The sequence below is a fragment of the Aulonocara stuartgranti genome (genome assembly GCF_965226115.1).
Source record: "Aulonocara stuartgranti genome assembly, chromosome: 18".
Lineage (NCBI taxonomy): Eukaryota > Metazoa > Chordata > Actinopteri > Cichliformes > Cichlidae > Aulonocara > Aulonocara stuartgranti.
This window is the reverse complement of record NC_138954.1, coordinates 6,777,139-6,804,554: the sequence shown is the minus strand read 5'-3', so window position 1 is coordinate 6,804,554 and position 27,416 is coordinate 6,777,139. Positions and strand designations below refer to the sequence as shown.

Genomic DNA, 27,416 nt, shown 5'->3' with positions numbered 1-27,416 from the left:
GCACCCTTTTCATCACGTCTTCTCTCAGATCATTGTTTTAATGCTCCCCTGGGTTTCTTGAATTAAATCAGACGTTCCAAGAAATGGTTAACATACTGTAGTCATTTAAATCTGACCTCGATGTATGAGAAGAACATGTGACGTGATCCTTGAATGAGATAATGCAGAGTCATGGCTCACCTTATGTACAGCTGACAGGTGGACATAGCTGAAGCAGAATTATTTCACCATGAAAATATCTGTCATTGTTGCTCACATTTTATTACACTTGGGTGTGTGTTTATTTATTATACCTTGTATTATTATTGTAAAACCATATTGTGTCATTTGTGTAATGTCCCAGACCATTGTGATGTAAAGAGAGCTAAGTCAGATGCATTTTTAGGATGGTTAGGCTCAGCTTTAGAAATAAGGTGAGGATTTTCCTTCACTTTGGGCGACAGCTGAGGTGATTTGGGCTTCTCACCAGGATGTCTCCTGGACTCCTTCCTTTGGAGGGTTTCCAGGAGCGCTCAACTAGTGGGTGGCCACGAGGGTAGACCCAGAACTCGTAAGAGGGCCATCTGGCCTTTAAGTTTCACAGGATGATTTATTTACCTCATTTTTCAGTTTCATTGTGAGAAGAAAAGGGGGAAGTGAGGTTATGTTGTTATAAAGCCATTGAGTCAGTACATGCAGAAGTTTAGAGAGGATGAATGAGTCAACAAAAACAACGAATGAACATTTTTTCACCTTCCGAATGACACACAGTTGTTGTTTTTTTGGTTCTTTTTCCATCATGAGGTCTCCCTAACCTCAAACGCATGTTTGTTATTGTGTAGCCATAATGATGAAGAAGTACTGTTTGCTTCCTGTTTAAAAATGAAAAGACCGTGCACTGTTTCATAACCTGATCAGGATGTTTATTAATGTTGCCATGACAATGGGAATCCCCTATGTTAACCTAAACCCTTCCCCAGACCTAAATTAACAAAGTTTTTTTTGTTTTGATTTCTTGATGCTGTTGTTTGTGTGTGTGTGTTGGGGGGAGGTCCAACATTACACCTACATTGTAATGTTGGACTGCTGGGAACTGAAAAGCTTGTTCAAAAGCACTTTAAGAGCAGGTGTTGAAAAAGGGAAGAGCATGTCTGTTCTATCTCCTCAGGATTTACAGCAGTACTCCCATGAGATATTTTTCTCTTCTAAACACAGCAACTGTGAAACAGAATTCCACTCCCTTTAATGACAGAGGTCTTATGATTCTGATTCATCCACAGTGCATCAAAACCCAAGATCAATAGGACATGTGATGTAATGAACCAATTAAATTAACTCTGCTTGTTTTGCTGCAGTCACTCCACAGACTTTTGCTTATTGTGCCTGCTCCCTGCTTTTACATACTGTACTTTTCTTTCACTATGAATATCTTTGCATTTTGATTAGACTCAAGTAAAAGGCAGTTGGGGTGCTACACACTAAATGTGTTAGCAAAATCAAGTCTCTCATGCATCCAAATTGTAATTCCACTAAATGGCATACATTTGTGAGACTATCAATCAAAACCGCAGACACAACATGTGCGGCTTCTAAATCATTGTCATTTGTTATTATGCTATCTGACTTTTCTTTCCTAATGGCAACAACAAAACTTTTTAGCCTAATTGCAGCCATGGATTTCTAATCAGGCACCAGACGCTGTTTGCAAATTAAGAACTGGCCATTATCTGCTGTGCATAGAATTTTAGGACAGCTAATTAAAAGTGAGTGACCACTTTTTGGCATGCTTTCCAAATGCAGGATTTCAATTGTGTGTAGTGGATGCAAAACAGGCAATGGGTTGTTTTCTCTGCTTGATTCCTGTCATTGTCTATGGTTAGACTTTTAAAAAAGACCTGACTTTGTGGCCTGTGTCATGTACTGGCTGCTTATTCAGTTTGCAGCATGTGGTATGAATACAAAGTTGTGTTCTTAGCTGTTAGCTGTGTTAAAAGAAATGGCAGCATGTCTTATTGTCAATAAAATTATGTGTAAAATAAAATAATAATTATGGTGTAGACTGAAAAAATGGAAAACCCTTTGTTTTACATGTGATGTGATATTTTTGATAAATCGTTTCTGAACCAGTATTGTTTGCATCGTTTACGTAATTGCAAACCTGCCCAGTGTCGGGTAGGAAAGCCATTGTATATGAAGTGTTGAGACATAGGACAGATAAATATTCAAATACACACAGGATAGATGGCGTGATAGTATCTGTGCTGCTTGCCTGCATGCTGTTTATGCCCAATATTTTGTTGCTATGGATTCATCCTAACACAGATCAGCATCCCACGTGCACTGCAGCCAAGATAACTCATGGCAACTGTAATTATATGACTCGTTTTCTTTGCATCAGCGTCCACCACACAGAACAAAAAATTGGCAGGAATCTGATTTGATGACATATCTACAGAGACGATAAATATAGACTTCATGCAGGAAGTGCTTTTTTTGTTTGTTTTTTATGACAGCAAAAGTGTCACTTTAAAACGTTGTGACTGTACTGCATTCTTGGGACAACAGAATAGAATAGCTCTTTATTGTCAATGTACAATAAAGGGAAAAACATGCTCCATACAAGCCACAACTGCAATAACTAATGCAAGTCAAATGAAAATAATAATAATTTCCCCTCAATGAAAATGCATTTCTAACATAATTTGTATCCCTTTTTCATGCTACATGCAAATGATACATGAATATATTCAGTCTGCAGACAAAATCTGCTTATGCTGTGCTGCTGATGGAAACAGCGGGTCCAAGCTGTATTTAACAGAGAGAAGTTGCTTACAGCAGCATATTAAAAACAAACTGTGCATCCTTGGTAAAACAAAACAAACCATATGTAATACCAGTTAATATATAGTACCTAAGTAGTATAAATCAGGTCACAGATGCATACTCCAAGTAAGCGGTCCCTAACCTTTTTTGCGCCACGGACCGGTTTAATGTCAGACAATATTTTCACGGACTGGCCTTAAGGTGTCGTGGATAAATACAACAAAATAAAATGATATGACAAAGACAAAAACTGTGGTATTTTGTAAAGATAATAATTAACGCGAATTCACTGTGTAATTGTGTAACTTCACTAGCAGCGTCCTCCTGAAATGCGTCAACAACATTGAGAGTAACATCCTCCTCTCTGCCCCTTAATGCTCTCTGGTCGCTATGGTAACGTGTAACTATTTATTTCAAAATAAGACACACAACTACAACACGGGAAAAGACCCAGGGAAACAGAGTTAACGATAAAAACCCTGAAAACCATAAATCTCACACCCGAGCCTCAACTCTTGCAGCCTGGTACCAAATGACTCACGGACCAGTACGTGGCCCAGGGTTTGGGCACCACTGCTCTAAGGTACTGGTATTTCCCTACCATCACTTACATTAAATATGATGTTAATACACAAGTTTAATCATCTCTCTATTCCTTAGAGATATATGCTTTTCTTGCTTCTCTATTTTCTTCATAACATCATCATTACAATTTCATCCTCTGGTACACTACTCATGTCCAATAATCTATTTTTTACTCTTGTTCCTCACAGTGGCCTCTGTTATTGTTTCTTTCCCTGTTCAGGCAAACTTTCCAGCCAATTAGCATTCTCTTCAATGCATAGCATCATTAGCATCAAGCTAGGCACTGTTAGCTTTTTAAGAAAATTGCGTTCAGATGTGTCTTTGCACCTTCATCCAGACAGCCACAAACTGCTTACAAGTGTTACATTTTTATTCTGTGGTAGCTTAGCTTTGATTAATTCCATTTTATATACAGTGCTGTGGAAATGTATTTGAAACCTTCCTCTTTCGTATCATTTGCGTATTTCTCACACTTACATGTTCCACACCATCAAACAAGTGTTTATTTTAGACAAGGATTTTTATTTTTATTTTTTTAAATGGGATTTTGTTCACGGTATTAAGGGAATAAAGCTAGCCAAACCTACTTGGCTGTATGTGGAAAAAGTAATTGTTTCAATTACTTGAAATAAAATCTTGAATTAACTATGATTAACCTAATTTTCTGGGAAGCTGAGCTCAATTTCATTATTTCACTGATCACTGCCAGACCTGCTCAATCAGTAAATCACTTAAACACAACCTGATAAATTAAAGCAGGCTAAACAAACTAATGTAAAGAAACTCAAGAACAGATTGGAAACAAGTCATTGACATAAATCAGGTGGACTGATGAGACAAAAGTTGAACTTTTTGGAAGGTTTGAGTCCAGAAACAGCATTTCATCAAAAGAACCTTGTGCTAGAGTCAAATATCATGATGGTAGTGTGATGGTTTGGGGCTGTTCTGCTGCTTCGGAACCTTGCCATATTGATTCTGTTGTCTAACAGAAAATCCTAAAGGAGAATTTCTGGCTATTAATTTGCACCCTAAAGCTCAAACTACTTGGATTAGCTGGATGTGTGTATGATTTGGCATGGCTTTAAACAGGCTGTTCATGCTTGAAAACCCCTCAATGTGGTTGAATTAAAACAATTTTGCAAAGAAGAGTGGGTCAAAATCCATCTGCAGAAAAAGTGAAAGATTCATTGCCAGTTACAACACACATTTTATTGCAGTTCTTGCTGTCAAGGGTGGCACATCAAGTCAATGAGTTTGGGGAGCAATTAGGGGGTAATTACTTTATCACATATAGCCTTTTATGTTATGTGGCAAATATGCAAAAAATAAGGACTCACGAAGGGGGCAAATACTTTTTTCACAGCATTGTAAATGCATCTGTTGTGTGGAAACCTTCTTGTAACTTTTATCGTGCACATTTTAAACATCTTGGTATATTTGAGCTGAGGGTAAAGAAATGGGCCATAGTTTCTCATCACTTAATATTTAAGAGGTCAGTCTCCCATTCTCTAACTTCATTTTTCATATACGCATAAAAACATATGTTATAAAATTATGTAATAATAATCAGAGTGTTCTGACTTTATGGTTTGTAACATTGTAAATTCTCTGTTGTCCCAATTTACAGCCTGAAAGTTTTGCAGTGATGCTTCCCTTTAGTCATGTATGTCATGACAGAGCACCCATCCTAGTCTTATCTGTCCATAAAACCCACAGACTCATGCGAAAATGTGATGCTGCTGAGTGCTGCAAATGTGGCCACAGCCGAGAGCTCAACAAAAGAGACTCCGCTGTGGAGGCGCTCGACCGGGCCGATGTGCCAGACAATGGCACTCTGTTCCAAACATGTTGTTTGTCACATCGCCTGCCTTTAACTTGTCAATGCCACTGTTGTTCTGCTTAACTTTAACTTAATCTCGCATCTTATGTAATTCAGTATGAATTTTTGCTCAAATTTACTGTATACAGTATTCTAGGCACTCATAATCTTAATGATAGCTCAGTGTTAGTCATAGTGTTTGGAGTGATAGAGGACACATTCAAAGTGATTTAAGTATCAGTTAACCTTATTTGCTGACAGGATATGAGGAATCTGACTCCCTACTTAACAAAATAAAAGTCAAATTCTTGCACAAGCTATAGTTTCTATCAACTGTATTTCAAAACGTGGAAATTATCACCTGTGGGACTTTTTTTAATGAACTGAGTTTTTATGCAAACAACATAATAAAGCATGAAGCATAGCACACAAGGAGGACATAAATCTCATCATATACCAACTTGTACATGTATTAACACAGATTAATATTCATGTTTCTTTGATCTCTGGGAGGAGAGATGTGGGAAAGCAAAGCAATTTACATTCAAAGGAGTGAAAGAGGTAAATATATTTCTGGGAGTGTGCCAGAATGTATTTATAACGTGTCATTTTAGAGTAGAGGTATATTGCCGTCTTGCATTAGGAACTCTCACCATGCACCATGGGTGGCAACACTGTTTTTAACCTGTTCTACTTTCCCCCTTCTAGAGGAAATAAGTTGATGCGGTTTTACAAGCAACTACAGTCATACACTTTTTTCCTGCAAAAGCAGTACGCTCTTAAGAGAGCCACAGGTGACTGACATTAAAACGCACACATCCGCACACAGCGCCTGCCAATGTGCATCATTCCCAGCAAAATCTAACCTGTCCCTCACGCTATGCCTCAAGCTGCTGCCACTACAATAACCCGCACAGCATTATGTGAATAATCATCTTTATGGCAACTCTATTATAACTTAATAGCTTATTAAATTGTCTACACTGTCACAGAGAGACTCATAATAATGCTCATGGATCTCTGGGCAGCCATGAAAAGATGAAGTCTATCACATTTGTTTCACAGAGCACAGAAATTGATCAGGTTCTTGATGATCCCCCCGAGTCTGCAGACGCGTCTGAATATTGTTGTCATGAACTTGCGTTTTACAGGCAGGAGAGCAATTTTCTTTACGCTCGTATGATTCATAGCGCAACTCGCCAAGAGAACGAGAGTAACTAGTGCGTGTGTGAGGAAATAAAGATAGCCATGTCTATTTAGAGACGGACGCTTCTCCTGCCGCTGATCCGGAGCGGCTGACGCTCAGAGTCGAATCAGTAGAAAACTCAACTTCCTCGTTGTGGTAAAACGAGAGTCTCGCTTATATACGGTTCTAAAAATAGCGCTGATTTAGTCCAATGGGAGCCAGAGAGGCTTCTAGCTCTGCACCAATCACGGCACACAGGATGACTCTGCTCTCGCTCGTTATTGGTCGGAAGTGGTCTGGTAGGCCTTTGTAAAGTTCCTGCAAGCCCATTGGTAGACGTGCCGTAACGTAATGTAATCACATGGGGGTGGGTTTGCCTGTAATTTTGAATCGGGGGGGAAGTTTACAGTGCGCTGACGGACTTTTGCAGAGTTCGGTGTTGTGCGCTCACGCTCAAAACCTCCACTGGAAGTGCACGACTCCAGACTAGTATACATGCAAATACAGCTAAGACTCCAGCTTCTCTCTGAACACATCAGGCTTCGTTTCCTCACAAGCTTGAATTCGCTTATCCTTGTGGCTAAATCTCAGGAGTGAAATGGATGTCATCCCTATGTGTAGCATCTTCCAGGAGCTCCAAATTGTGCACGACACTGGATACTTTTCAGCTTTACCATCTCTGGAAGAGTATTGGCAGCAGGTAGGCTGACGACTGATTCCAAACACTCGATTCCTCAGTTTGACAGATAGTGCCACAGGCTCATGTGTGAAGTGCCAGCAGAGTGCGTAATTTCCAGAAACTTGTTTTAAGTGACAGCTGCGCGCCGACTGGCAAATGTCAGAGTAGTTTCATGTAATGTGAGCGCGCGTTTGATTCAGTAATGCAGCTAATATAAATTTATTTCTCAAAACTTGGTTTGCCTCCGGTTATAGGGGAAATGGTGCAAGTTCCCCTCGTGACAGATCAGTATTTTTTTAGTATGTTTGTAAAAATGCAGACTTATTACGTGTCTTCTTTAGTTTTTTGGCGCATTTCATAAAATATGCTTTAAATTAGTTGTACTTTTACAGTATTTTCTGGTGCTACGGCGCGCGCACAGTTGTTCAGTGGTGGTTTGCTCGTATTGTGGACTCAGGCATGCAGGTTATACAGGCACATCGGTTTGTGATAAATGAAAAACACGCCGTGTTGCAGATTTAGCGAGTGAATGGCGAGCCGTGCGCCTTTGCGCGTATCTCCTCCTCCTGACTTTCTCTCTGCCCCCTCTGCCTGCCGCTCACTCCCTCTTGCTGTCACACGGACCCACACATACAAATGAGAGTGACAGACTGTCAGAAAGAGAGAGAATAAGAGAGAGGCTGGTTTCTATTGAACCGTTGCTCGACCAGGCGGCCGCCTGGTTGACAAAACAGTGGAGTTTTACACTGGTAGTGACGGGAAGGGTACAAGTCGCTTCTTGCTCAGATTGGGAAATGAATTGGCCTTACTCTTCAGTCTTCGCTGTCTCCCCGTCTATCAGATATGGCCGGGCTTCATTCCAAGTCGCCCTCTCAGGCATTTAAAGCTCGCCTGGGATTTATCCAGCACTGCTGACAAGAAACATATGAAGTCAATGCCTTCTTTTTCATTCCCAAGACACGAAGATTTTCCCATGATAGTCCTCTTTTAGAATGAATATATATATATATACACACGAAAGGTGTTTGTAGTTGCTGCCTGGTACCTGTGGTTTCATTTTATTCCATCTCATCCTCCATCTCTAGATAAGCTTTATTTATTCAGTATGGTATTATTATAATATTTTAAAAATGTTGTTGGTGAGATTTGTCGTTCTTCCTTTATTTTAGCGTTTTGTCAAGTGATGCTTGTGCTGCCTGTAACCAGATCAGCCAAAGAGGGATAGTCCCCTCTCGGATAGTTTCATTTTCATTTTGACCCTATAAACTTCCAAGCAACTAGGAAAATGTCAATTTCTCTCTAAGGGAATAAATCGTTTTAGGAGGAGTTTGGAAAAAGTCCGAAAAATGTATTTGTCCCATGACCTCTTGGATCCAGGTTTCCTCAAGCTTTGGCTGCCACTGTTCCAGTCAGTTCTGTTATAATAACATTTGGCTGTAATTTTATATTTGCTTCATTAGGAAACTGCACAGGCCTGTTTGTGGCCTTCGTATCTGGCCTGTGCTTGCTGACTGCAGAGGGTTAAGGAAGTGCTCTCTCACTTCCTTTTCACAGAAAACAGGCCCACAATCCACAGTGGCTGTTGCAGTATTCATGCCAGGCTTTTTATGAACCCCCATGAACCAGACCTCCCTCCACTCAGTCCCTGGTGTGCTATGTTATTTCTAGCAATGCCTCCAAATGCATTATTAAATCCACATTATGTTGAATAATTGATAGATTTAAAAGATCTACAAGCACTTCCCTAACCCAATGGGGGGCTCTGTAGCATATGTAAATTTCATGACCAACCTCTGCACACACCTACACACATTCAAACCATGCCTGCGTTCGTGGGTAAGAGCACCTTGTTCTTGCAGTCTCTCAGAAGGAAATGTGGTGCTTGTAATCCTCCCTGATATGGGCTCAGAGAACACACTTAGAGTGTACTTGACTATCCTCTGCATAGGACATTGTGTCTTACTTCATTCCTGCAGGCAGAGAAGAAACAGGGCTGGTGATGTTACAGTGTCACAGCATACCCCCTTTTTTGCTGCTGCTTAGAATAAATACAGTGCAGAGGAGAATACCGGAGTCTTGTGTTTCCTGTAAAAACAAATGGTCTTTTTTGGTGGTTTTAAGGACTTTCAGGTTGAATGTAAGAGTTCTGTTACACGCCTTTGGCTCTGTGCTCCATTGAACTCATTTCTATCTTGTCTTTCATCTACACAGACATGTCTCGAGCTGGAGAGATACCTCCAGAGCGAGCCTTACGTCTCAGCCACAGACCTTAAATTTGAGACCCAGGAAGACTTGTGGAGCAAGCTGCTGCTTGCCTGCGGGGACAAGTCAAGTGAGTCGGACCCAAAGATCACCCACATTAAGGAGGAGGAAGACAATCAGGATAGCCAGAACCATGATGCTGGTGGTTTCAACTCCGATGCCAGCAGCGAGGCCTCGGACAGCTCAGAGGAGCTCTCCCCTACCCTCGACTTCACCTCCAGCTCTTTAACTGATATTCTGGCCGACAACGGCGATGACGTGGCCTCTGGCATCATCAGCACACCACCATCCTCACCTGAGCTCGGCAAGGAGGGCTCTGTAGCCCAGACGTGGATTGGGATACAGACAGTGATGCATTCAACAGGGAAAATAAGGGCTGGGGGCATGGAGAGGAGCCTGGAAAGGTCAGGTCTGACCAGCGGGGAGGCATCACCTGACGGGAGGAGGCGTGTGCACAGGTGTCACTTCAACGGATGCAGGAAGGTGTACACCAAGAGCTCGCACCTCAAAGCACACCAGCGGACACACACAGGTAAACTGGCCTGACAGTGAGCCTTTCAAAAGTGACGATAGCCGAGCTGAAGCGCTGAGTTATTGCTCAAAGTTCTGAAAAAAATACTCCCACATACTTTGAATAGTTTGTCAGGAGGAATGCTCTCAACTATGACCTAATTCACACAGAGGAACGTGACTTCATGCAGGGCAAAGGGAGGCGGGGAGTGCGTGAGAGAGGGAGAGAGACGCGAAGGGGAGGGATGTTCTTTTGTGGCCGAGTAGCACCCAGAGGATGTGGATCCTGAAAACAAATCAACAGTTCTCAGATTTCACCATGGGAAAAGCTTCCGAAACTCGCTCATTTGCATACAACTTCCCAAAAAAGAGAGAGAGAGAGAGAGAGAGAGAGAGAGTGAAACATTATGGGAATCTGACATTTGCACTGTTTTGTTAGAGGCTCAAATGTGAGCAGTTTCCCTTGTCACCTTTGACCTCTGCCAGGCTGTTTACAGCTTGGCCCTCCATTAGCAGAGGAAGTCACATTCCTAGCATCGTTCTCCAGCCACGTTAGCCACATGGTTAATGATGGTTAATGGTCTGTAGGACCATTAGGAACAGTCTCTATTTTTTTCATGTAGCTCGCCCCCTGTTACATAAGCCTTCTACTCTAACAGCTTCTTACAGCTGCATACCACAGCTCTTGAGGCCCACAAGGCACGAGGTTGTTTTTCTATTCATCTTACAGTAGTCAGCCTAATCTGCTAACCACCTGCACAGGATCATATTTATTTTACCTCCTGTACTGTAAATATTGGCTGTATATCTGAGAAATTGTAGTTTAAAATATTCATATTATGATTTAGAAATTCTTAACTCTCTGGTAAACCTGCAGAGGCTGCTTGAATAGCTAAGTAAATGCAAGGTTCTGAACTCAGATGAAAAATGACATGGCTGGCTTTAATATTTTGCTTTTCTTTACGTTCATTCTTGTAGGCGAGAAGCCTTACAGGTGTTCATGGGAAGGCTGCGAGTGGCGCTTTGCACGAAGCGATGAACTCACCAGACACTTCAGGAAGCACACTGGAGCAAAGCCATTTAAATGCAGTCACTGCGACAGGTGAGATGGTTTTTATTGTCATATGTCACCATGATTAGTCACATTTTTTTTTGTTACAATAGCAAATGCCTCTCAAAACAAAGTGCTGTAAATTAATTTAACCCCTCTTCATAAGAACTACTCCCCTTCTTTATATTTTGAGTGCCAAGCATTTCTTTACTGACAAAGAAAGCAGCAAATTAGTTTATCAAAATGACATGCTAGTGGGAGGGATGAATGAAGGTTAAGGATGAAAATGGTTGAGGTCAAGGGGGTGGATAAAAAGAGTTGAGTACAATGGATGGGAGGAGTGTGATGAGACTGAACAGCGTGAAGTTTGGGTCTCTTCTACCAGGGCGCTATTTAAAACATCAGCCAAACCTATACAGACTGGGATAAGGGACTAGGTGGAAGGGGGAGGCATGAGCCCATTCTTTCAATCTATCACGTGTTCATGTTATATAGCACAGAGAGTAAGAATAGTATCCAATACCAAACAAGCAGAATAAAATTGGCTGCATAGCCATAGGTACTTTAATCTAAATGGAATCCAACAAGCATCTTTGGTGGGTGAAAAAGAAGCTTTATATTGTTTGTTTCACTGGTTTCACATGTTAACAAACCACCCCAGGGTTCTTGTGTTGATTAGCGTCTCGGATGGATGTGTGAACATTCTCCTTCAATTAAAAATGAGATTTTTCATTTCCTTTCCCTTCATCTCCTGCAGCCGAAGTGATAGCTTTGTTTATTACAGTGTTTCGGGGTTTTTTTGGTCTATTAACTGATTCAGTTGAATTTAGAAGCATTTTACTTAGTCATTGTAGCCTAGTTAGTTGTTAATATAAGCAACTTATTACCTTCAACAAGTTATAGTCATTTGTTTAGTTCTTCAGTTTAGTGGCTGGATCTGATGTTTTTCTTCTCTTCTTAGGTGTTTCTCCCGTTCTGACCACCTGGCGCTGCACATGAAGAGGCACATCTAAGATGGTCTTCATGTTGAGAGCTCTGAGGGATGATTCGGGTTAATTGTCCTGACCTGTGGAGATCAGCGAGGCCGGTGTGTCCTGGGAGCGTTAACAGGGGCACCGTCGTGTTCCAGTCAGTGGAAAAAGATGAAGCAACGCAGGCTATTATTTGCACCATACTTAGTGCCTCCAACACCTCGCTGTGGTGATTGCTCTTGAAAGGCTTTTATGGAGGAGCAGGAGGGCAAAAAGAGACTCCAATATGGGAAAGATCTAGGCTGGAGAAGATGGGAAGAGACTCTTCTGTATGGTGTTCAACGCTTTATTCCTGGAGAAATTTGGGACTCCAGGGGTTGGGGTGCCATTCCTCCACTGACAGTGTGTTTGCCTGTGCGCATGGGGACTGTGAGTGCCTGCAACTGGATGCCTGTGCTGGCTTTATGGAGTGGATGGAGCTTGCATTGTGGAACTGCGAGTGAATGACATAGCAAGGGTGATGTTATACTCGGGAGGTTTATTTTTCTTTTTGAGGGAGGGTTATGTGTTGTCTCTCTAAGAATGAATGCAAGCAAAAAGTTCTGTCTGTCATGACTGATTCTGTCAGCTGTGGAGAGGAGTAGGGGGGTAGTTTAGTGGGGCTGATTGGATAGAGATTGCCCCCTTTCTGCCTGGAGGTGAAACTACAGCTCCCTGTCTAAAAATGGGAGGTTGTTTTGTTTAGTGCAGCTATTAAATGTGCAATGTATTACGTAGCCTGTCTCAAAACATACACGCTATAAAGCTCATTTTGTTTTCCACTGTGTAAGCTTTGTATCTTAAAAGGAAAAAAACAAAAACAACAACAATTGTGCACAGTTATTGCCATTATATCAGAAGTTGCATGGGATCTGGGGATGTGTTGCTCACCTTATAGGACAACAAAATTCCATTCAAGAGCAGCTACCTTCATAATACTCAGTATCATAGTATTGTACAAAACACATAAGGCAGTCATTTTGTTTTGCCATATTTTTCTTTCATTCTCTTTATAAGTTGGGGATACCACTGTTTGCAAATATTTTGATTGTGGGATTTTTCTTCCTTTTTCTTCACTTTTGCTTTTCTCTTTTGTTCTGTCTGTAAATGCACTGTTGACCTTACCGATGCCTTATGTAAGTGGCCTTGTCCTGTTGAATAGATCACTCTGTTATACATACACACATACACCAAATGACCATTGCGAATGCAGTTGTGCGTTATTGAATAGCTTTATAAAGGCTCTGATCCATACAGTTGCACCTTTTGCCCTTTTCCCTTGCGACAAACTCCTCTAAACTCTTGAATATTAAAACAAAAGTAACTATATCAGCTTCATAATGACTGCCATTTACACGTCTGTGTTAAATATATCATAGATATTTCAGAACTAAATCATAGTCTTCAAAATTATCCAGATCTGAGACAGAATTGTGGAGAACTTGGAAAAGCAATTCACTTTTATATTGATTTACTACTATGTAGTATACGATTGCGTGGATGCACTTCAGATTAACTGTAACTTGCTGTCAAAGGTACAGAGTCTTGGAAGCACGTTCTCATGAAATGTTGTGTGGTCAGCCACCGAGAGTGGCAAATCAAGATTTACTGCAAAGGCAACATTTACATTGGGTCCATTATGTCAAGCATATACTCTCAAAAGCAAAGGATGACTCATTTAAAGTAGGCTAATGACCACATTCTCAGTCACAAGAGTGGTTTGATATTGGATGTTTCGGGAAGTCTCACCTCCAAGGTGAGTCAGTGTCTTTACTCAGTTCTAGTTTTAACAGCCCACAATCTGACTTTACGGTACAAAAAACCAGTCCAACCAGTTCAGCTGAGCTGTGTTTCAGAGCTAGAGGTCTGTGCTGGTAACCTAAGCTGAGACAAGGACAAGCTGTTTGTACCAACTTCACTATGTTCATGTTTCAACATGGGTAACATGACTTCGTCACACTTCTCAGTGAGCTGAAACAAAAAAATTCAGATGAGCGCACAAGTGGATAATCTCATGGCCACTTTCTCCACTTGTAGAAATATTTTGGCGCCGCTTTATTATACACAAAAATTATGACAGATGGAACATTTTAGAAAGAACATTCATTCATTCATCAGTTACTTAATGTCTCACTTTGTCAACATCACAGGTAGCCTTGTTAAAACTCAACACGTCTCCGGTGAACCTGTTGAACATTCATTTGTCTGCAATGTTATTTTTGTTTTTACACTGAGAAACACAAAGACATGTTACATTGTAAACTACGAGAATTTTGTAAGGAAGCTTCTATTTTGAACAGGTGTGGGACCAAAAACAAGTGCAGTGTGTTGTTTCCAAATGTGAACGATAAAAGGCTAAAGAATTATTGTAAAATAGATGCACTCCATACTCCTTTCATTTGCTTCTGTAACATCTTTGTTTTGATTTTTGGGAAAAAAAAATAATAAAGTCAGAAAAAAAAATGTACATTTTAAAATGACATCAGTATCGCCTAGACCCGTGGCCTATCATGTTTAATAGAGAAAAAAAGAAGAAAACAAGTACTTTCAGACGTGAATTGTTCTGGACACTTGAATTGTAATAATTTTGAATTCTGGTGTTCACTAAGTATTACGTTTTTTTATTTGCCATGTCATTTTTTCCCCAACTTGACCTGCAAAGATGCCCTATCTTTAGCTAGAGAATCTTTATTGGATAAACATGGAAAATATGAGGCTCTATTTTTGTTCATTTTATGGCATAATGAAATTTTTTCATTTGAAATTGTTTTGTAAAATAGTTTCTGTATGAATGTATTTTTTATTGGAAAATGGATAAAAAGACTATTGGTTCTACACGTGTGTTTTTTGTCTTCCATTATTATTATTATCATTATCAGAAAGAAAGCGTTTACTGGATATTCAGCAGTGAATATCCAGGTGAACTATCGCACCAGGGTCACACTGGCAGGGTTTCCGTGACTATAACCAGGATAAGCGCTTTTTAAAAACTTTTTACATTAAAATTTGAATTCTTATTCCAGTGGTTGTCAAACCTAAGCAAAAACATTGCATGGTGTTTGTTTCATCCCTAACTGGGTAGTTTTTAGCAAACATTGCACAGGTAAATCTGTTTGGGACCATTTTCAGAGACAGAAAAATAAACACTAGTGGTCAGTGAGCCTTTAGGGTAGCAGTGCGGATATATGTGGGAAGGTGCCTACAGCCTTTCCATGAACACATACACACTAATATGTGTATGTGTTCATGGAAATGAAGGAACCAGTCACCCAGGGCTCATTCATGTGCTTTAAATAGCTTTGGAGAACAATCTGCTTGTTGTATTATCAACTCTCTGACTATACTTTTTCCACATCCAATCGTCTATGTGCTCATCTTTTCAGCATGCCACAGTACTGTGTCCTGTGTTTTTTTGAATAGATCTGAATCCAAAAACAGCCACTGTAATGCTCTACAGCCTAATAACACATATATATATAATATATATGTGTGTGTGTGTGTGTGTGTGTGTGTGTGTGTGTGTGTGTGTGTGTGTGTGTGTGTGTGTGTACACACACACACCTTTGCAAAAGCTTTTAAAACTTCACAGTGCATGGCTTTTGGCTCACAGTGTCCCGGACACCAATATTTCAGTGCTTCAGACAAGATGAATGGCCCACGTATATTTCAATATAGGATCATAATTCTTTTGGTAGAAAATAATTATACCCATACAGCAACATTTTCATTCAGGTAGTAGCTGCAGTTTTCTTGCTTTACCACAACCATTCAATGTGCACCTTTTATTAAAAACCATTTACCTGTCACTCTTAAACTTTGCATGTGATGCTGTGCTTACGTTAGCCCAAAGATCTCTCTGTAGGTTGCAGGCATCATTGGCATTATACGTAAACTCTTCACTAGATTTTACTCCCAACTTTCCTTCAGTCCTTGTTTTATTTTGGGAATTGATGGAGCATTAAGGCCCTGGAATAATTTTCACATCACACAAGCAGATATGCCAGGCTTTAGATTCACATATCCGTAACACACAGAATATCAGCAGGCACATCTTTTAATTGCAAGTTTAGCAGGGCAATGATGTATGTATAAAGAATACTTCAAACAAGTAGCACACAAAGGCCAACTAGACTGGGACCTCGACTTCATTAATAGGCCAGCTTGATATCTCTGACCAAAATAAGGAAAGTTATGTTTGCATACATTTTACTGGTAATACTTGACATGATTTTGCTGTAATTTGTAAAAAATAAATAAATAAATACAAATTAAAGAGATAGTTTTAATAAAATGTTGTTACACATCCCAGATCGCTAGTTTTTTGTTACTGATTTAAATGTAGGAATGTCAAATAAACATTTTGTGCTCAGTGAGGGTATAGGACTCACTTACATGTCATCATGTTCTCAGATCTCAGCAATCCCTGAGTACAATGTTAACATAGGGCATAAACGCTGTTAGTCATAAGCTGTAACAAATAGGAATTGTAATAAACTTCAAATAGTCTTCACGATTCAATACTTGATAGATAAGCAGCCAGGATACTTGTTGCATGTGAAAATTTGGAGAAAAGGAGAAATATTTAATGGTCAGACCATTGAGATGAAAAGCTTAATCTAAGTTCCACATTAGAACAACGATTTGAGTTGTTTGAAGGAATGTGCATTGTGAGGGCAATCTGTTCCTCCTGCTCCAGCCAAGAGCGCAGAGTTTTCATCTTACACTCCAAGAAATTTATGCAAATTAAGTTGTGCCACAAACAAATCCCTGATAAGAGCTTTGCACACTACACAGACAAATAGCCTCTTCATCTCCGATTGCAAGCACAAAGTGCCTCAGCTTTAACACTGCTCCACCGAGCCTGCCATGCTCCATGCCCCAAAGCCCCTAAATAATTGAAGGACTCTCAAGAGGTTGTTTTATTATTTCTTCCTTTCATTTTAAAGATATATTTATTGGTATTCCAGTTCAAATCACCACAACAAAAGCTGTATAACACCATAAAATAAGTTTTTTTATTCAAATGAAACAAAACTGTGAAGATTAAATAAAGAATGATTATTTTTTTAATCCTGATATTAATAGATACAACGTCAAGGCCACAAGGCCAAATTTCAATAGTTTGCCGTTTCCAAGACTGATGGAATTATTTTTGTGGTCGAGATGAAAAAAAATTGAATTAATTAAATATGCATAACTGCGACAGACTCAGATTGGCCTTATTTTCTTTCTCCAGATATATCAGACTTCCCGCTGTGTGTGCTATTAAAGACAAGCATGGTATGTTGGGCTGGTCAATTTAGTGGAGAAAGTGCACAATTTTCCCTGCAGGGGAACTTGTGTATACTTGAGAAAAATGTATGGAAATGTAAAATGGAAGGTAACCAGCCCTTTCCATTTACTTGTTAAGGATATTTGCACCAGAGCTTATTATTACATAACATTATTCAGTAACTTTAAACTGAATCCCGGGGTTGAGCTTGTAACAATCAGACTCATGGGTGAGGTCACAGCTAGACACAGGCTGAAAATGAAGATAAAGGATAATATTGTCTGGAATGTAGACACTGGTGGTAAGTTTCCCAGAACAATCTAAAGATCTATGTGGTGATGGGGGAGTGGTTGAGTGAGCAAAAATATGCCTGAAGGATATTTAGATTGATTGGCCCATGGACGGTAGTCAGAAAACGATTGACGAGATAAGAGGACATAAGAATTTTTGAATGAGAAGAACTCTAACTGAATATGAAAGCATAAGTGAGCCGGAACAAGCAACACACTGTCAATAGTGGGAAAATGACAGAAGATAAGACCTGCAGTAAATCCACAGGTCTCTGTGCAAAATATTCATTGAACTGAATTAATAACCCTTAAACTTGTCCATGACATGACAGCTTTAACTGTTCAGTTTTACACCAGGCCTCCGGAACCACAGAAACATTATCCAAGTAAAGAAAAAAAAAAAACAAGCAATAAAAATCTGAGAGAGTGAATTTGGTGGTTTTTAAGCACCTCTACACTTCAACACAGCAGCTGTTCTGCCACCGGCATTCGGAGTAAGCGACAACTAAGCACTAGGATTTTAATAATGAGCCCAACTCCCCCCCCCCCAGCGTAACTCCATACTATAAAATGTGAATAATCATCCAAAACTATGTGGTTATTTATGGTAAATGTTATTCTTCCATATGGCAACCACATGGTTACCTATTTTACTACAAACAACCCCCAATAACATTAGAATTAGCCTAAAAGAATCCACAGTTGTGTATGGCAAACGACCTGACCCCAGTTTCCCACTAACCTGAATTTCCAGACTAACCACAACAACGTGTCACTCTGGTATCTAGTCCTGCAGTAATTTAGCTCTGGTACCTCGGTTAGTCTATTGCAAAAGTGCCTATTGGGAATTGGCCAGTGTCTTGGTCACTGGTACTGCTGCTTGCAGTTTTCTCAGTATAATATGCCAACCACTGATCCAAAGTCATGCTTGACCCTGAGGGTTATCAAAATGTTGACATTAAGGCACTTTATATTGTACAATAATAATACAGAGAAAACATAAAGAGCCCCAAACCCTAACAGTTAGATAACACTCAATGAACAAGCGCTTTGGCAACAGTGGGATGGAAAAAATGTCTTTTAACGGGAGTAAATCTTCTGGCAGAACCAGGCTCAGGGACAGGCTTAGCAGTTAGTTAAAACCAGCACCAGTGTGAGAGGATAACCTTAAATCTTTCAATACATGACTCTAGGTAGAATTTAGCCTACAGCTGTATCTAATGATTTTTTTCCTGGTTATGCAAAGAAATGTGATTTCTTTTAAAGATGTTTTTAATACACAATTATCATAACAGTTCATTTGCTCAAACTAGATACCAAAACCACATGTCAATAAATCTCAATCTTCTAATCATTATTATCTCATTTCCACATTACTGCTTGTTATTAATAATAATAATGTCACTTGCCTGGGCCTCAAATTCAAAATGATTACAGTGATGCATACATTTATTTAAACACTACACTTCACAGCAGCCATTTTTGGAGCTGTACTCGAGGACTCAACCAATGTTAAAACAAATGTAAGGTTTGAGTCGAGCACTTTAAAGGCGCTTGACTCTAATGTAACCTTGCCATGGTTTCATGTCGACACTTGAATAATATTCAGCTTAGACTGTCACTGGTGGACATGCTTTTCACTGTGGGGTAAGGAGGATAACTGGTAGGATTTACAGTGTGCTAAAATGGACTGCTACATCAATCATACATGGCTGTTAAACTGAAATATAAAATGGATGAATGTTAACATTAGAGGGCATGTGGTTTCTTTTATACAGGCAACAAGTAAACAGTGTTCTTTTGATGGCAGAATGCTGGAGCAGAGCGTTATTGAGTGCGATATTGAATATATAAATATTCAATAGTATATATAAATAAAATTGAACTGAACTGAACTAACAGCCATCAAATGTCATTTAATGTTACCTGAAATCTTAATGTAAAATACTTCAAACTCTGCGCTACACTTGCTTTGGTTCTCAGCAATAAACCATAACAAAATACAGTGAATGCAAAGAATAAAGAGACATACAAATTACATTTATTAGTGAGACAATTTGCAAAGCAGACTTTAGTAATTCAAGGCCAGATTTCTCTAAATGAGCACATATACTCCTTTTAGATTTAGAGTCATTAACTGTGCACTCAGACGCTTCTTATGTTCACTCTCAATACCTACTGGGAATTTTAAGGATCTGATAAATATTTATTTAACACCAAATTTATGCACCTTACAGAACCTGTATCAGGTTAGATCAGGCAGGTTAGTTGCGGTTAGTTTCAACCTTAGCAAAGTGCAGTCAAGGATGCATTCATATTCACAGCTATCAGTGAAATGAATGAGAATATTCAAGGTCAACCAGGAGAACAAGCTCTTCCCTAGAGCAAGGCTTCACCTCATGCACATATGTATACATACACATCCATGCATATTCCTCCCCCTCTTCTAAGCTACAAGCTGTATGTCCTGTGGGGCTGAGGGGGGTTGCTTCTTGAACCAGAAGGAAAGTGGAAGTCAGCGACCCCACATTGGGATGGTAGTCTGTCAAGTCTTTGCCACCTGGAAACCTTTCATCTGGTTGTAATAATCAGACACAACGAGCTGAGACCAAGTCTTTCTTATTTTGTATGACACTTGCAAGAAATTTTAATGGAAATCCATTGATTTAATAAGAGTTACATTAATAGACTTAAGCAAAAATCAACATACAAGGTTTGTTCGGTTATTTTGTTGTGTTCATTGCTGAAACTATTCACTCTTTAAAAAAACATTATGTAGTAAATACTCTTTTTGGCTGATACTTTGATTAAATCATGTTGCTAATTAGAGAGTCTTTTGGAAGGCTGAACTGATTATGATTATTTGTGCTGGATGCTTTCATTAGAATATGACATCAGTAACTCCTAAGGGCACATCAGTGAACATGATGTGCAGAAAAAGCAAAAGACATACACAAGCAAGTCAGGACAACTAAATGAAGCAATATATATATACATTCAGTATTTAACACAAATCTCCTGCATGGCAGTAAACCTGTTTGATCTTATGATCAGGTTTAAACAGGACTGGATAGTCTGGACTGTCCTTCAAGTGACGAAATCCATTGGGAGTGTCCTTAAGCTCTGAATACCCAGCAAACAGGTTTGCTGCACTGAAACTGATGTTGTGACAAGTAGATGTAGATGTCTGCAAGATTCCTGCTCAAAATCTGCTTACAAAATTTGTCTTTACTGATATATATGAAAACAAATCAATCTAATATCTTCACCATATTACTCTGCTTTGGGAAATTAGAGTTGGAAGACTGGAGGACTAGGAAACTGACTGTCAGGTACAATGACAACAATAGTACACAAAGTAGTTTGTATGTTACTACAGATACATAGCCTGTGATGATGACAGATAAGATTCACACTTACGGCTAGTAACTTACTACCATGGTTGGGTAGCGGACTCAAAACCATAACCTTCTTACCACCACTTGCTGTATCCGTATCCTAGCTGTCATTGGGCTTTACCCTGCCTTCCATCCTATGACAGCTGGGATAGGCGCCAAACCACCCCACGACCCTGAATTAGATAAGCAAATGGATGGATGGATGGATGGATGGATGGATGGAAGACGGCCAGGACAAATATATCAAACAATGAATGAATCAATGAAAAAAAATCAATGCTTATCAACATAAGCTTTTATGTTTTTTAAAAACACTACAAAATTCCTTATGAAAGTGAAAACAGCCTGACAAAAACTTGTTCCATGTGGAACTCAAGACAAATGTTTTCAAGGCTTTTTTCATGCTACATGTAAACTTAAGTTTCATTTTCATTCTCTGTTTGCTTTTGTTTTATTCATTGTTTGGTTAACTTAGGCAGAAAGAGTGGTTTGTATTAAAATTCTACTTTAGGAAACTCAATTTTCTACATTGCAAAGGTGAAGAGTGCCCTCAGAGCAGTCTCTAAAATATGTAATACAGGCATGTCCACTTAAAAAACATTAGTCTAGAAGGTTTTTTTAAGTTGAGTGTTTTAAAACTCTACTGAATAGATCCCATGTGACAATTTCGTGAATTTATTATATTTGGGGCTGTTTTTTTTATTTGAAAAAGAGAACAGACTACATATTTGTTGAAAGCAATACCATTATGGCACTTTTGTTCCTCCATATATAATGTGGTAGTTTTCTCTTCACTTGTACAGACGGTGATGAACAGGTCTGGAGGTTTGAGGGGGCTGGGTCTCTAGCCAGACTCTGGGTATGGCGCCTGATGGATGGGCATTCCTCAGCCCCCACTCCATGCAACCACCCGCCAACCCTCTGACCTCCCACCCATCCTTCCCTTCCCCTACGCTCTCCTCCCGTAAGTGATGAACAAGCTCATTACTATGGCCTACTGATAAAAGGAGGCCATTATCTTTTCACTGTGCACTTTGAACTATGACAAAGGAATCTACTCCTCCCTGTCTCCTGCTTCTGGTTACGTAATACAGTCGTGGCATGTGAAATAGATGGCTTGGTTTCAGTGCTTTCAGCACATCCCACACTGGTATCTTCTCCAACATACCACCATGGCCACATACCCACAATGCTAGCTTGTTAGTGAACCGAACCTTTAATGCTTCTATCATCAGCCTGTCATTTTATTTCTGAATATATTACATAATGTTAATATAGAACAAGCACTTGGTGTTTATTTATCTGCTCCTGTGTTGTTTTAAAATCCTTTCACCTGACCTAAAGACGCAAAAAACAAAGTAAGTATTGGGATTCTTCTGTGAAACAATGCAACGTGAAAGCGTGATTAGCAGCTGCATCAATGAATCTGTGAATGAGAGCTATTTTTGAGAGGTGAAGAGGGATGTTGTGTGATTTAATTGTTCTGTTTTTTTTATTTCAACCTTTTCAGGATATATATATAAAAAAAAAGAGACTAATTGCTCCTCTCTTTTAAGTTATTTACCTTATTGCATTCATTTACCCAAATATACAACAACGCATGCTGTTATTTGAGAATTTCCTATTTTTTGGTTACCACCTTTTATCTGAAAATGAAGAGAAGACAAATGTTTTTCAGCTGTTTTGTAAAAAGTGAGCCCCTAATTTGTTTGGTAGTGTGATATTCATCTGCGCAATCTATATTAAAATTGAAACAAGTATTTGTCACAGTAATCTGCTTGGAAGTTTATCAATTACATGATCACAAAAGGATTTTAAAAAAGGAATAAATAATTAATGGAAACTGGTAAATGTCAGTGTTTAAAATATCACATTGTATCATATTATAAAATGTTGCCCAGTTTTTAATTAAGAGATATCTAAAATTGTCCCAGAGAGAGTCCTAGACTATGAATTAAATTAAAATCCTCATTGTAATTACTTCCAGCCCTTCCGTATGGTCAATGATGACATAATTTTTTCCCCAGACTAATTTCAAGAGTAGTATTCAGTAAATAGCAGTGGTAAAATGCATAAAAACAAATATGTTTGAACAATATAAGATACACATTTACACAGTGAACAATGTGCAATGCTTTATGGAATATGATTCTTTAGAAACAAACTGAATCCACAGCAATGGTATTCATTCATGTTTAATGCCTGCCAGCAACGCAGAACAGCTATGAAATGTTTGACTACAAACAAAATTAATAAAACATCTTCAACAAGGTTATAGGTTCCACTTTTGTAGAAGGCAGTACTCAACTTGCTTTTTAAATAAACAAAAATACGAATTTAATGGTTGTTTAAATGCTTTGTTTTGTCTCTAAAGCCAAACTACTGCCTGGAATTTAAGAATTCTGGGAGAAGCTCAAGAAGTGGAAGCTATTCTTTGCCAGCTTTCACTGCAGCAAAAAAGATGCAAACATGTCATAGTTTTAAGGATACGGCACTGTACTGAAAATACAGTTTTTCTTTTTTTAAAGAGTGTACACAGTGTTTTGGCAACAGACTGTGTCCTTGAAGACAGAGCTGTTGCACCCTGTTTGGCAGCAGGGTGCTGTTGTGTCCTTAAAGTAACCGTGAATGTCTTTGAGCAAAACAATGAATTCATTTACAGCATATCTACGTGCTTATTCCGCTTAACAACCACTAGAATTCAGTTTTTCAGCACATTAAAAAAGGAAGGCAACAAAGGGAAGCGCATCCATAGTTTTACTAATTCAGGGTAAAGTCAGTCGCTCAGCTTTTAAACCTCTAAAAGGTGAGTTTTTGATAAGTAAGCATAATATGTGCCCTGCATCCCAGTTCAAATCCTAAACTGTGTAAGTAACACACTGCACGCTCAGTTCAGGTAAAGCTTACTGTGAGTCCGAATGTAGAAAAATTGAAAACATCACATTTTGCGTGCGTGTCTTCATCAAGGTCGCAGCAACTTTTTTTCTCCTTGTTCACAAAAGGAATCCATAAACACACCCCAAATAACCACCGCAACCCAACACACACATACAAAGGAACAACTCGCTCGTATGCACTCGCACCTCTTTCCCCGAAGGTTTGCAAAGCCCTGTTTGAATTCACCTATCACCATGACAACTTCTCTCTCTTTACTGGCTGTGCCCGTGGGAGGTTTTCGCCCAGCCTTTTCTAATTTCACACTGTGTGGATATCTCCATTCAGTAATTACAATCCCATCCATTCTCATTTTCCCTGTCCAGACAATGTGCCCTGGATATACAAAAAAAAATAAAAAATCTCTTGCCTGTGTACACACATATACACATATTAAACTTGCACGAACACACACAGTATAGACCCTGTGCTCATGGACACATATAGAAACAGAGGACGTGTGTGTGTGTGTGTTTGAGAGTGTGTGAAAAAGAGATAGAGGTAGAGAGACAGATGTGAACTGTCACAACTCCTAATTCGCCAACGCACACAATCACATACAAGAACATCACTCTAAAAATCCAATTACAAGCCAACCTCCAGTCTGTAAAGTTAGGCTCGTTTTTAAAAAGTTAATAATTGCAAAATAATAGCAACTCAAATCATTATGACTTGTCCTGCAAACAGAAATCAACAGATAACTAGTTATTGTAGATATTGAAAATAATTTAGCAGGGATGCATTACAGAGTGTGCCGATATAGGCGATAATGGAGACAAAGAACTTGACTGTGCTGATTACATTTTTTATACTTCTTTACCATGATATAAAGATGCATAAACTATGATAAGACACTATAGTGGAGAGGATATACTGTAGTTCATTGATACTTATTATAACACAGCAGCCAGCTTGGCATGGATACAGTACGTTAATGCATGTGTCACAAATGAAATTTTTGTTCTGCTTTTTTTAAATGATTGTAAAATAATCAGTAACACCAATGTTGGAAAGCTGAAAAAGCTACTTCGGTTGTCCAAAGTTACATATGCACAATACATAACAGATACCTAAAACACACATAAAAGGTTGGTCAAAACACAGATAACAACTGCTTTGTAAGTTTCACTGCCCTTGGTGGTTTGACACAGTTGTGTTATGAGATTTTTATTATCAGAGTTAACAATGGCCAGCTCTCCAGAATACCAGTACTTTACTGCACTCGCTTCCTAGTTTACCATATTCCATGCTGTACATTCTTTCCATGGTGTCTCTAGTGACCTCAGGTAAAGAGAGTTGAATGAAAAGGAGCTGATTAACAGGTACATGTATGTGATTTACTCTGCACATGGATGATGTTAAATGAACCTAACAGATAGTTAACAGCTGCATTCATTTTAGCACCTGGTGGCCATTTAGGCTAAATTACAGTTTTCTGTTGAAAAGGTTTATTTTATTATTTTTGTTTTTCAAATCAATTCGAGTTTGAGTGACATTTTAATTCCTTGTTTAAAAACTGCTTCTGATGTCACCAGCTTTGTGAACAGTTACCATGGTTACAGGTGTTAGTATCTATTGAGGTCAGTGTCTATGTCCCTCTGCTCTGCAGTAATTCAACATTACCACAACCATCTGTTCTCTCCACTGAAAGGATGGAACTTGTTACTGCATGATTCACTCACTTGCTTACTTAATAATTTTTCTCACAGTTAGATTTCTTTGGTGAAAATTTAGAGGCTTATTTAGTCACAGTGACTGCTGGAATTGGCTTAACAAAACAGTCAAGTGAATGTAGCAATAATGCTGCATCCACAATTTACATCAGCTTATCTTCGTTAAAAAAATATTAGGATGATGATAAACTGAAAAAGGAAACAACGTTTGCAGCTTCTTTTATAGCCACTCGAGGTTGGTGCCAAAAGTGAGTAATTTCCCATAGATGGCAATGATAAAATGCTCACCATTACATCAGAAATGAACTTGTTTACAGGCGGGTAGAAAGAAGTATTTTCAATGTCTCAAGCTAATCTTCCTGTAGCCTTTGATAACTCACACATGTTTTAAGGCTTAAAGTTCTACATTATTAAAGGTGTGGCAATTAGGTCCCTACCTTGTAGGATAGGTATTACCTCATTAATCTAGTCTCTTATTATAGTATTTTATTTGAATGTTACTTAGCATTAATTACCAGGTATCTGATTCTGTGCACTGCACCTAGCTAAACAAGTTTGCTAGCTTTAGCTGCTATCTTAGCGTGCCTTCAAATACGAATACTTCCAGTTACATAATACTATGATGGTGATGACCCTAACGCTAAACTCGAGACTAAAATAACAGTCCACAAACTACTTAGTGATGACATGGAGGCTTAGACTAAGCTGTAATCTGTGTTTGAGTTTATTTCATGAATTTGTTTCATACAAAAGCTAGTAATGCTAACTATATTATTAAATTTTAGACGATACATTGTGTACCTTTGAAAAGGATAACAGTAAGATAATAATTTTGTAAATATTTAGTTTTCCACATTCTTTTTGTGTTCAGTTTTGACAAAGAACATTTGCACATTAATTTATAACAACCCTTGTTGTGTTAGAAAATAAAAGTGATGAGTCACTGTATACTGTTGAGGTACTGAACACGTTGTTGGCAGATACAGCGGGTCATAACAACATGTTTTCACCTTACTAAGACAAAGTATGGTCTGAATTGTTGCAGTAATTTGTACATACACCAACAATTTTTTTTCTGAATCTCAAATAAAATCGGAGCTTGATTAGATAGCTTTGTGTATAAATAGCATCCCACTTTCCGTGTGTATCATATGTCATACCAGCAGCTTTTAAGCTTTTCACAGGTTAATTACAGTGTAATATGGCACAGTTCAACAAAATACATTACCAAACTCATAGCAAGTCTAATAGATAACCTACATGTGTATTGATATATTCACACTCATGACTCAGCAGATAGTGCCTAACATACTGAAAGCTTGATTGTCTAACACCAGAGAGATTCAACACATTGATTTAAATGACAACATTACAGAAAACTTAAATGGAGTTCTTTTAAGAAGCTGCTAAGTTTCTACATGAAAAGAAGATAATGGAAAAAGTTTCTAAAATCAAATCTGAAGTTCATGTTTTCATGATTTGCAAACACTGGAGCACATGAGACCTCTATTTTGAGTTATGATGGGATCATATTGCAATGTCATTATTTTCCATTAGTGGGTCCTGCAGGCTCAAATCCCTATTCATCTCTTTGATATTCCCTAATAGTTTTTTTTGAATAAATTATTATCCTTTTATTCATCTATCTTTTACATGCTACGCCTATAATGGGCTACCTATAATTTTTGCACTTTTACCTTTTTTGAGTTAAGCATTAAATTCAAGTGCTTATATAGTTTATATGCTCAGATACTACACTTCAAAAAGAGGCATCTTCCTTACTCCAGATAACAAAAGGGGGAAGGATGTGACCTGAGTTTATCAGCTTATTTTACCAAGATCCCCTCACTTCTTGTTTATACTTTGGCTTGGCTGTTCTCAGGACTCCCAGGGGACTCACATTGCAACAAACCACAGAGCTACATGTAAACATTGGCCCGGCTTA

At 38.8% G+C, this 27,416-nt stretch overlaps 2 protein-coding genes across 2 annotated transcripts in view; one reads left to right on the top strand and one right to left on the bottom strand.

Moving 5' to 3' along the window:
* The window catches only part of LOC309693110 (uncharacterized protein), a 72,004-nt gene that overhangs the window by 27,942 nt on the left and 16,646 nt on the right, over positions 1 to 27,416 (bottom strand). The window lies entirely within an intron of this gene.
* LOC309693109 (Krueppel-like factor 6) lies at positions 6,761 to 14,739 on the top strand. The gene is made up of 4 exons (XM_082512090.1): positions 6,761 to 7,092; positions 9,283 to 9,865; positions 10,822 to 10,945; positions 11,856 to 14,739. Exons 1-4 carry the CDS (start codon positions 6,991 to 6,993, stop codon positions 11,905 to 11,907), a joined length of 861 nt encoding a protein of 286 aa, XP_082368216.1. The 5' UTR covers positions 6,761 to 6,990; the 3' UTR covers positions 11,908 to 14,739.

Coding starts and splice junctions, on each gene's coding strand:
- LOC309693109 (XM_082512090.1), top strand. CDS start 6,991: ATGGATGTCATCCCTATGTGTAGCATCTTCCAGGAGCTCCAAATTGTG. Junction 9,866..10,821: donor ACACCAGCGGACACACACAG/GTAAACTGGCCT, acceptor TCATTCTTGTAG/GCGAGAAGCCTTACAGGTGT. Junction 10,946..11,855: donor AAATGCAGTCACTGCGACAG/GTGAGATGGTTT, acceptor TTCTCTTCTTAG/GTGTTTCTCCCGTTCTGACC.